The 12538-nt window shown below is 40.7% G+C and overlaps 1 protein-coding gene across 27 annotated transcripts in view; it reads right to left on the reverse strand.

Annotated features, from left to right (window-relative positions):
• The window catches only part of dst (dystonin), a 143473-nt gene that overhangs the window by 85199 nt on the left and 45736 nt on the right, over positions 1–12538 (reverse strand). For 26 of the 27 annotated variants that reach the window (XM_029120388.2, XM_029120385.2, XM_029120382.2 and 23 more), the window contains 2 exons: positions 12269–12361; positions 1755–1921 (listed from right to left, as the gene is read on the reverse strand). In XM_029120388.2, coding sequence (XP_028976221.2) covers positions 1755–1921; positions 12269–12361 — 260 coding nt within the window. Of the gene's footprint in view, positions 1–1754; positions 1922–3426; positions 5229–12268; positions 12362–12538 lie in introns of those variants that run through there. The other variant, XM_029120383.2, reaches the window with a different exon arrangement.

Here is a 12538-nt window from a genome sequence, read left to right on the forward strand (position 1 = left end):
GAATTGGAACATAACAAGCAAAAGGCAGGAGGGAGATAGACTTTTCCATCTTCTTCAGGAAGTTAATCTAATTTAACCTCCAACAAGGCAAAGTATAGCGGTTTGAAATACCAACCACCTTCAATAACAACTAAAGCCAACTGAGTGCTGCATCACTGGAATGATGGGAAGAAAGGAGTCCAAGACTCAAAACGCGGTGGTAAACCACAGACATGACTCAGTAGGTCATCCAAGTTCACAGTTCTGTTACGTAAACTGTTTTTATTATAAACTGGGAATCTATTAATCTCAGTTGATCCCAGTCAAACCCTGTCGAAAGACTAATGATGGAAACATTTTAATATCCACAACAAAAACATTGTGGAGCATGCAGGTCAGCAAGTGTGCAGAGTTTTATTTCTCTTTTCAGATTTTCTAGTTTATATGTATTATGAGCAATGAAAGTTTTTCAACCTATATCTGGGGGGGGGGGGGGTACATTTCTTTGATTTGGATGTTGTAATACCTATATCTGCAAATGTTTGTGTTACCTGTTTTTGTGAATGATTGTGTTACCGGTATTTGTAAATGATTGTGTTACCTGTATTTGTGAATGATTGTGTTACCTGTATTTGTGAATGGTTGTGTTACCTGTTTTTGTGAATGATTGTGTTACCTGTATTTGTGAATGATTGTGTTACCTGTATTTGTGAATGATTGTGTTACCTATATCTGCAAATGTTTGTGTTACCTGTTTTTGTGAATGATTGTGTTACCGGTATTTGTAAATGATTGTGTTACCTGTATTTGTGAATGATTGTGTTACCTGTATTTGTGAATGGTTGTGTTACCTGTTTTTGTGAATGATTGTGTTACCTGTATTTGTGAATGATTGTGTTACCTGTATTTGTGAATGATTGTGTTACCTATATCTGCAAATGTTTGTGTTACCTGTTTTTGTGAATGATTGTGTTACCGGTATTTGTAAATGATTGTGTTACCTGTATTTGTGAATGATTGTGTTACCTGTATTTGTGAATGGTTGTGTTACCTGTTTTTGTGAATGATTGTGTTACCTGTATTTGTGAATGATTGTGTTACCTGTATTTGTGAATGATTGTGTTACCTATATCTGCAAATGTTTGTGTTACCTGTTTTTGTGAATGATTGTGTTACCGGTATTTGTAAATGATTGTGTTACCTGTATTTGTGAATGATTGTGTTACCTGTATTTGTGAATGGTTGTGTTACCTGTTTTTGTGAATGATTGTGTTACCTGTATTTGTGAATGATTGTGTTACCTGTATTTGTGAATGATTGTGTTACCTGTTTTTGTGAATGATTGTGTTACCTGTATTTGTGAATGATTGTGTTACCTGTATTTGTGAATGATTGTGTTACCTGTATTTGTGAATGGTTGTGTTACCTGTATTTGTGAATGGTTGTGTTACCTGTATTTGTGAATGATTGTGTTACCTGTATTTGTGAATGATTGTGTTACCTGTATTTGTGAATGATTGTGTTACCTGTATTTGTGAATGGTTGTGTTACCTGTTTTTGTGAATGATTGTGTTACCTGTATTTGTGAATGATTGTGTTACCTGTATTTGTGAATGATTGTGTTACCTGTATTTGTGAATGATTGTGTTACCTGTTTTTGTGAATGGTTTGTTACCTGTATTTGTGAATGATTGTGTTACCTGTATTTGTGAATGATTGTGTTACCTGTATTTGTGAATGATTGTGTTACCTGTATTTGTGAATGATTGTGTTACCTGTATTTGTGAATGATGGCATTGAAAAGTCTCCCATCCCTCCAAGAGGTGGTGAAGTTGTCACAACGTACACCCACATAGCCCTCGGTCATCTGCTGGGACCACATCAGCAGACGCTCCTTGGCTGTCATGTCCTCGGATTCCCCGCAAACATGGATCTCTGAGATCTAGAGAGGGACAGCAACAGTTAACCAAGCTGTTATGTTTCCTAAAACTAAAATCCATTACAACACCGAAATAACAATAAAAAGTTTGGGTGAGACAAACAAAATAAAGTAAAAACGTCAGATTTACTGAAGTATCTTTCCATACTACGACATGTTTTCTTCCAGTTAAGTCCTCAAACCATCTCTATGATCTTGAGCTGGAAGAACAACATTTGACCTTGATGTCAGGAAGTGACCTTTGAACCCCTGCTGCTATGTTGTCAGGTTTCGTGTTTCACCAGGAATCGCTGACCTACTTACACTTTCACAATCAGTGAGAAAGCATTATGAGAGCAGCACTTTATTGAAAGAAGCTATGGGTAGAATGTATTCACCATATGGAAGCTATGTGAACTAGTCTTATACACACAACACTTTTACAGCCCAAGTTGTGAATAATAAGTAACTTCAACATTTCAATGAGAATCAAAGACAATCACCTTTCCAAATTATAGCTGTCTGTAATAGTTATACTTGGCAGGAGAATGAAAACCAGCAAAACATGTTAGCTATTGTAACTACTTTGTAATATACTTTGTAATTAACTCTGAGACTATGTCTTGTGGCTTTGTATGCTGTATATTAACGCTCTGCATTGCAGCAGAAGAAACCCAGCCCGAGGAGTGTGGTAGTTTATATTGCCAATATACTCCGCTAAGGGCTTCTCCTCTATCCAACGTAATGAAGGGTGCTTGGATGCATAACCTGGCTGTGATATATTACCCATAAACCACACACCTTAGGGTGCCTTATTGTTACCATAAACCGGCTATCTACATTGGAAGAGTTGATAATGTTTAACTCAAAGGGAATGTTACACAATATGAGCCGCATTCTTTCCTGTCTAAATGCTGTGCCATATCAATTTGATATTCCTGTGAGCGTGCCTGGTTGGCATTCATCCATGATCTAGGCCATCTAAACATATAAATGTTGTTGGCATGGCTACAGCAATTGAGTGACTGTCAGGGACTGACATTCTGTAATAGGAAAACTGTCTATGTACAAACACATTATAATAGGAAAACTGTTTTATGTAAAACAAATTTGAAATTTAGTAGATATATTCTACCTCTCAAAAGAAGGACTGAGTTCCTAAAAAGAAAATATACTTTTTTGATGCTTCATGTCACAACCCACTGTGCTTTCTGAAAGGTTTTAGACACACATGGTGCCTAATGGTCTGCCAACACACAACACGGAAAGATTGTTAAGTGTAGCCAAATCACACTTAACTCAAACACTGTCTCCATGCAACAACACTGCAATGGAACAACACATCACATGAGAATGAAAACACACAAAAGCCCTGACCATTCATGTCTGTCACTAAGATAAGATACTAAATAACAGAGAATCTGTATTCATATAAGAGCAAACCGACCAAGACACAAACTGATAAAGTAGCATTTGACAAACTGGTCCACACATACTGTCTGGCTGTGAATAGCCCGCACTTGGTTTACCTCATTTTGGGCGGATGTACATTTGGCCGGTGCCTGCGGAGGCTGCAAATAATAGGTATGGGGGAACGCTACACCTGAGCAGGTAAGGGCCCTCTTCCTCTTCTTGCGCACTTGAGTGCTGCATATGATTTGAGGGAGCCCTTTAACGTTCAACGACCTCCCGCCGTCCCCTCTCAGGGTGCGCAGCATATGCTCCACAGCTCCAAATGTCACTGCCCGCCTCAGCTGCCTATTCAGAAGCCTCTTTTCCAGCAGCCCGTCCTTAGAAGCGATACTCCTGGAGGTCTTGATGACGCCGTGGAGCTTCGCCCCGCTCTCCGTCTGGTGTGCAGGAACGTGTCCGGATCGCAACCCCAACTTCTCCCCAAGAGGAACTTTGGGGACTAGTCCGACATACACCCGCTCGCTGACACTTTGGTGCCGAGGTCTGGAGGCGTCCCCCTCCAGTGCTCTCTCTATCCCTGCTTGGCTCTCCCTGACGCCCCCGTGCGCTCCACGCTCAACCTCCGCCACGCTGGGAACATCCTCCTCAATCCGGGCCCCCTCTCCCCCTCGGCTCCGGAGGGATTCCGGACGCTGAAACTCCCCCGATTTCCTCTTCTTCTTCCGCTGGAAGTAGTGACGGCCGCGGAGTTCTCCGGGCCCCGGGCTGAGCGGAGCTTTGGTGGGGTCCACATAGCATTCCTCCTTGGGCCCCCGCACACAGCCACACACATTGCCCATGACTTTCCGTCATGCGTTCAATAAACGGCCTTTATTATCCTTTCGCTGCTTTTTTTTTTCCCCCAACGGAATATTCCGCCAGCGGGACTAAACGCGACGCGGGGCTCAGTTGTTCTTCTGAGAGGCAGCAGTGGATTTCCTCCAAGAGGGCGGAGAGGAAGCGGTGGCAGAGAGCCGGCAGCAGGCCCACACACCCCTCCCCTCCGTACAGAGCTGGGCTGGCCCGGGAAAGAGAGTCTGTCTGTCGCTGATACCCGCGAGGACTGAGATGTCCCAGGCACTTCCTTCCGTCACTCCTCTCTTCCGTTCTTGACTCTGCTCAGAGGAATCCTCTCTCGGTCTGACCTTTGAACATTTTTCCCAGTGCTAATCCAAAAGAAGTACCATAAAAGCACAGCCACGTACCACACTCTGGCTAACAGCTGATAGAGAGAGCCAAAAGCCCCGGTTTCTGTTTCGGGCAGAAAGTGTAAACACGGGCACATCCAGAACGCCTCCAGGAGTAATGTTTCCCAAACTGTGACGAGGCTGCCTGTCTGAGAGGGACGGGGGTGGCAAGGAGGGAGAGGAACAGGGCAGGATCAGCTGGCTGTCGGTAATCTGCTATGCCAGCTGATAGTCGTGATGATTACATCGTATGGGAAAACTTTGCTCAGCAAGTTGGCCTGCCCCTGATGGGCCGTACCAAGCAGAGAGAATCCGGACCTATCTTAGGGGCTTTAAAAATAACAGGCCCGGCATGGGTCAACAAAAGCAGACGCACAGCTAACAAAGCGCTTTCACTTTGCCTATGTATCAGACCGTATACAATGGGAAAGCCAGAGGTGGGGCCTGTGTGCAGTGGTTTAAACAAACACCATTATCTAGACCACTGCCGTCCAGTTCGACTGGGGGCAGACACAGTGCACATTTTACCCAGGATGTGACTCATGTGTAACCTATGGAACAAGTGACGATACGTTTGTATGCAATTATGTGATACGTATGGTCCATGAAGGAGGTGGCTTAGTGGTTAGGGCATCCTACTACTGTCTGAATGGTCACCGGTTCCCACCAAGGTGAAGGCTACTGTATGTTGTTCTGTTTATTAACCAGCAAATAAAATAATCTATATCTATATCTATATCTATATCTATATCTATATCTATATCTATATCTATATCTATATCTATATCTATAGATATAGATATAGATATAGATATAGATATAGATATAGATATAGATATAGATATAGATATAGATATCTATATCTATATCTATATCTATATCTATATATATATATATATATATATATATATACAGCTCCAGAAAAAAAGAGACCACTGCTTTTTCTATCCTTTCTAAAAAAGTTGAAAAGGAAAGTTTTGAGTGAGGAACAGAAGCGTTCAATTTGCAGTGGTCTCTGAATTTTAACCCTTCTGATCCTCACTCAAAACCTTCCTTTTGGAATTTTTTGGAAAGGAAAGAAAATGGAGCAGAGGTCTCTTCATTTTTTCCGGAGCTGTATATATAAAGCATGTGCTTTCATGGTATACGGTCAACCAAATTTGACAGACACATGAGTCAAGGCCTAAGGATCGGTGTTCATTGAAACAGTAGAATCATAGTGCTACTAAAAATAACTGTCCCATCAGGCTCTGACGCTGATCTGACGGCAGTAACATTTCACCTGAAGGTTACAGTCTGCTGGGTCCTGCAGAATATAATCAGCCTGCAGCAACGAAAACTGTATAGGATTCTGCTTAAAGACAAAACAACTGGACTGCATAACAAAAAAGCAGCCTATTGTCACTTTCAAACCAAATCTAGTTCCTATGTAGAGTTAATTTTCATAATAAATTAATGTGTTGTTTGAATAATATTCTTAGAATATAGGCTTATATTTTGCCGACTCATCTCAGCCTTTTTGTCGTCATGACATAATACCTGTTACCTTTTCAGCCAGCGCTCCCTACAAATGTCTCGGTTTTCATCTTCCTGTTTGATCCCAAGACGACTGAGGCAGAATAGGGACGATGGAGTAAAGAGAGAAAGAGGTCTAGATTCTATTAAAATAACAGACTGCATCGTGCCACATCCGTGTTGGAGATGTGTAACATTAGTGGGGGATTAGTGGAAGGCTTCTGCGGAGAGTTGAATACGGTTGCCTGGCGCTAGCCAATTATGGCGGGATGTGCACCTGTGAGCTCAGGCAAGGTAGATTTTTTAAGAATGTCTTGATTGCACATTGTAAGAATTTGGGTATAGGAAAAGTACAGGAAAAGTAAACAAAATTACTTGTCTTTGGTTTAAAATTAACTTTTTAAAGTGAGATATCTCTGGGCAGTTTGAACAGGTTTAAGACCTGGGAAAGAAAATGTTGACTCCCGGTCTGCAATGAATTTAGTTTATAATACATTGGTGTGTATCCGTAAGACTGCGTGGACTTCTTGAGATGTTACTTGTACACATACAGGTGCTGGTCATTAAATTTGAATATCATCAAAAAGTTGATTTATTTCAGTAATTCCATTCAAAAAGTGAAACTTGTATAATGTATACATTCATTACACACAGACTGATATATTTTGAGTATTTATTTCTTTTAATTTTGATGATTATAACTGACAACTAATGAAAACCCCAAATTCAGTATCTCAGAAAATTTGAATATTACTTAAGACCAACACAAAAAAAGGATTTTTAGAAATGTTGGCCAACTGAAAAGTATGAACATGAAAAGTATGAGCATTACTGCAGCAATGCGGCGTGGCATGGAGTCGATCAGTCTGTGGCACTGCTCAGGTGTTATGAGAGCCCAGGTTGCTCTGATAGTGGTCTTCAGCTCTTCTGCATTGTTGGGTCTGGTGTATCGCATCTTCCTCTTCACAATACCCCATATATTTTCTATAGGGTTAAGGTCAGGCGAGTTTGCTGGCCAACTAAGAACAGGGATACCATGGTCCTTAAACCAGGTATTGGTAGCTTTGGCACTGTAGGCAGGTGCCAAGTCCTGTTGGAAAATGAAATCTGCATCTCCAAACCATCACTGACTGTGGAAACTTTACACTTGACTTCAAGCAACGTGGATTGTGTGCCTCTCCTCTCTTCCTCCAGACTCTGGGACCTTGATTTCCATAGGAAATGCAAAATGTACTTTCATCAGAGAATATAATTCTGCAGCGGTCCAGTCCTTTTTGTCTTTAGCCCAGGCGAGACGCTTCTGACGCTGTGTCTTGTTCAAGAGTGGCTTGACACAAGGAATCCGACAGCTGAAAACCATGTCTTGCATACGTCTGTGCGTGGTGGTTCTTGAAGCACTGACTCCAGCTGCAGTCCACTCTTTGAGACTGCCCCACATTTTTGAATGGGTTTTGTTTCACAATCCTCTCCAGGGTGCGGTTATCCCTATTGCTTGTACACTTTTTACTACCACATCTTTTCCTTCCCTTCTCTTCTCTATTAATGTGCTTGGACACAGAGCTCTGTGAACAGCCAGCCTCTTTAGCAATGACCTTTTGTGTCTTGCCCTCCTTGTGCAAGGTGTCAATGGTCGTCTTTTGGACAGCTGTCAAGTCAGCAGTCTTCCCCATGATTGTGTTGCCTACAGAACTAGAGTGAGAAACCATTTAAAGGCCTTTGCAGGTGTTTTGAGTTAATTAGCTGATCAGAGTGTGGCACCAGGTGTCTTCAATATTGAACCTATTCAGAATATTCAAATTTTCTGAGATACTGAATTTGGGGTTTTCATTAGTTGTCAGTTATAATCAACGAAATTAAAATAAAAAATAAATGTAATATATCAGTCTGTGTGGAATGAATGTATACATTATACAACTTTCACTTTTTGAATGGAATTACTGAAATAAATCAACTTTTTGATGATATTCAAATTTTATGACCAGCACTTGTATATGGCTCCAGGCAACAGTACCCACTGAAAATTATTAAGACTGACCATGTTTAAGATCAGAGAAAGTGAGAAAACTTTTAGGAGAGACTTAAAGTTTATATTGACTTTTATTGAATTGCATGTACTCTATGGGAGTTTGAGAGTGTGTGTGGATGTGGATTTTACAATTGTCATGGTTCAGGCAATCTATAGACCAAAATGTACTATAACCTGTTTACTGACATGAATTCCCATGGCTTGATTCATGAAACATTTAAAAACAGTACACACATTGCAGACAACCACCTTTAGTCAGTTTTCATAAGAAAACATTTATATCATATAGGCTATAAAGAAACATTTGGAAATGCATATCAAAACATGACTATGACTTTTTATAAAAACAAATCCCAACTTTCATTTACATTAGAGGTTTGATAGATAATGCTAGCCTTACAAGTCCAGTTTGTTTAGACACTCGTGAAACACCAAACGTCATGCTTTTGTTCAGAATTTGTTCTGTGGCACATCTTGTTATTCGTACTAAACATAGCACAAGGACGGCAGCTCCAAAGCTTCCACAGATTGGTTTCTGTCAGTGAGCTTTGTGATTTGTTTTTGTGCGCCTACCCGGCAACCACGATACTGAGAGAGATGACGGGACTGGTGACCTTTACTATCAGGCAGACAACACAGCAAGAACAACCGGATCAGCAATAATCAAGAGTGTGTTCAGGCCTCACTATAACTGTTCACATGACAGTGACTGAGAAACTTTACCCCAGTTGTCACTGAAAGATCACGTGGATTACCAAGACCCCAGAAGATGTGCGTCAAATGTGATCACTGTTTGTAAACATGCCCGTTACAGAGCCATCGTGTGGTCGATATATGAATACTCTGGCGTATGTTGAGACTTGAAACTGTTTGGAACATCTGTACAAAATGTGGTTTATGATATGTTGTTACATCCAGAGCTGAATGATCGTCAAAGTTCCAAATGGCAGAAAGTCCATCATGGTGGACTTCATAGGCTGCTGAGGCTTTTGTGTCCTTTATTACTATTTTTCAGGGCCTTTTGTCAAACAGGGAGAAAATCATGACCATGCAAATGTAGCCTTTTCAATCACTTATCACAGCTCCATCCTCTGGACAGTCTGTGTAATTTTGAAAGTGCCAGCTCTCTATGGTGAGACGCATCATTCGCCCAAGTTAAGTCAAAATTCTGCCATTTGAATTTGCTGTACAGAAAAGAAACACGATGTCATTGCACAACCATGTCTGAGTGGCAGGCTCCTCAAACTAATGTGAATGGCAAGTTGTTACTCCACAAAATACTTCCAATACTGTAACACAGCATTAAAACAGGAGTTGGTTCATTGCTATATATTGCTATTTCGCACTGAGTTCCTGCCAGCTAGGCTTAAACTCGACAAAGATCTGATCAACGTTTTCTCCACCAGTGCCCTGCAACCCAGGAGTATCAAGAAACTACAGGAACATTGCTGATAGCATGTAAAAATGCCCAGCGGCTAACATCAGAGTGACAGGGGCAGGTGTAGGCACTCATCACCCAAGCTACCTGTCAGAATGCTTTATGAGCCCAAGCGTTATTAAATACTTTCTTACATTATTGTCATTTTTTTTCTCTTCTTCAAAAACCACCTCAAATTACTCCCTTTCAAAACATTCAGTCTTTTCCTTTTTTTTACCTGAAGGAGTCTAGGATGTTCATGCAAAAGAGGAGCGACAGGAGAAAAGCTGAGGCGGGCAACTGAAAGCTACAACTGTGCTCTCTGTCTGTAGGGCAGCGATTCTACATTCACAGAGAAATATATGCAGTCAGACGAGAATGTAAATGCTTGCTTTTTTTGACTTTCTATCAGTCAGGAAGTCATAAGACCAGCTACTGCTAACATTCCTCTCCTTTAAAGTAAACCGGCCAAGTCAAGCCCGCAGACTGACTGTGCCAGAGATATTAATAATCTTTAGCAGAGACCGAGAAAAACAGAGAGAGAAAAGAGAGTGCAAATGAGATACAGAGATAGGGGGGATCAAGTCTAACATCTGGAAATTACACACTTTAGAAGTGTTTTGGGGAATACCAAAAGCACCACCATTTCACCATTTTAGTAGTAATACATAATGACCATTTCACCATTTTAGTAGTAATACATAATGACCATTTCATCATTTTAGTAATAATACCTAAAACCAATTTAGCTCCCCATACATCTGAAGAGGTAGTGTACATTATCTAACTCTCCAGCAAGTTTACTAAGCACACCATTACAACATCACATCCCACAGTCATTGTCAGCTGGTGATTTCACTTGGAAGATATTATAACTGAAACCGCCAAATTTGAAAGAGACCCTCTCTCTCAGGAAAATAGCCCGTCAATGTCCAGAGTAGCTGATCATTCCAGCAGAAAAACCAGCACAGCCTAGCAATGGGCCTAGTTTAGATAACACCACAACATTCTGTTTGACTGCTTAGACATCTTCTGGCCAAAGGAGGTATAACAGCTTTGTAAAAAGAGTGACACTTCATATGCTTCAATGGAACCAACAGTCAGACAGTATTATGCCTAAACATACAGAACAATTGTTAGCTTAAGCATCACACAAGCTTTTCAATGTCACAAGCTTCATCAATACATGATAATATTCACTTCTGGCGTTTGCCAGGTGACAAGGGGCCATGACACTCGGTAGCAGGCTCAGGAACTCTCCTACAGCCTCCCACGGGGCACAGGGCCCAGTCAGAATGCATTCCCGGCTCATATCAATGGTGCATCACAGGGTGTCGTGCCTGTGACCTGAACCGTATGAAATCCATAGCCATATACAATGGTTCCACGATGCAGCAGCGATTCCAGCGGAATCTCTACCACCTAACCAACGGGTCAAAACGAGACAAATCAACCCAACAAAAATGCAAAATCCAGTTTCACTAACAACCCTGACACACTACTGATCTCCCAGACGCCAAGACAGTGAAGCACATCAGAACATGCTTGACCACTGAGATTTGGTCCGTACTGTGGAATGGGGGGGGGGGTTCCGGTGTACTGGGCCCATGTCAGAGGTCAAGCATGGCGGTGGTATTGTGATGTTTTGGGATGCTTTGCTGCGTAAGGAAGGAAATTGTTTTCTGGATATAACGAATTATGTGTCAGACAACCTGCCTAACAAAGTATCCCGCTAAGATGGGTGCGACTGAATGGTACACTCTCACATCGATGTACAAAGAGGAGTTTCCATCAGTGCAGACGGAACCGACTAGCTTATGATGTTAGCCAGCTATGTTGTCATAGGCAGGAAACAAATGTAAACCACAATTAAACTATACTTATATACCTATTGAAACCACAAATAAAATCAAAAGATTCTAACAAAAAAAGAAAACTATTTACAAAATGTATTGGAGCTCTCTGCCTAGACGGCATCAGGTAAAAAGAATATGGTTCTTATGTACAATAATGACATGATATCATATCACCATCCACTGAGGAAAACTTTATATCAATATCATATGACCTTACACTGAGGGAAACTAAATATCAATATTATATGACCATCCAGTGAGGAAAACTAAATATCAACATCATATGACCATCCAGTGAGGAAAACTAAATATCAATACTATATGACCATCCAGTGAGGAAAACTAAATATCAATACTATATGACCATCCAGTGAGGAAAACTAAATATCAATACTATATGACCATCCAGTGAGGAAAACTAAATATCAATACTATATGACCATCCAGTGAGGAAAACTAAATATCAATACTATATGACCATCCAGTGAGGAAAACTAAATATCAAAACTATATGACCATCCAGTGAGGAAAACTAAATATCAATACTATATGACCATCCAGTGAGGAAAACTAAATATCAATATTATATGACCATCCAGTGAGGAAAACTAAATATCAATACTATATGACCATCCAGTGAGGAAAACTAAATATCAATACTATATGACCATCCAGTGAGGAAAACTAAATATCAATATTATTTGACCATCCAGTGAGGAAAACTAAATATCAATACTATATGACCATCCACTGAGGAAAACAAAATATCATATTATGATCCACTAACGAAAACTAAATATCAATGTCATACGAACATTCATTAAGGAAAACCAAATATCAACAATGTATACCACCAACCAACCAACGATACGGACTCATAGACGCGGAAAATACACAGCATTTGAGATTGAATCTGACCTGAAAGTGCAGAATTATGGTCCATATCAGTCCCAGTGTCAATTTGGGATTTCCGTCTGTGATGTCATCATTCCTGATGTTGACAAGCTTGACCTGAGGACAACAGAGCACTGTTATAAGCATCTGATATGCAGGAATTATCAGTTACAAGCATGACGGACAAAATCCATGATTCCCGAATCAATGACAACTTCTATGTATATAGGTAGTCATCTCTGCAAAACATCTGCATTTCCAAACCCATTCAGATTGAGTGTTTTATTGATTACA

This window comes from Esox lucius, chromosome 6, assembly GCF_011004845.1.
Source record: "Esox lucius isolate fEsoLuc1 chromosome 6, fEsoLuc1.pri, whole genome shotgun sequence".
In the NCBI taxonomy this organism is placed as follows: Eukaryota; Metazoa; Chordata; class Actinopteri; order Esociformes; family Esocidae; genus Esox; species Esox lucius.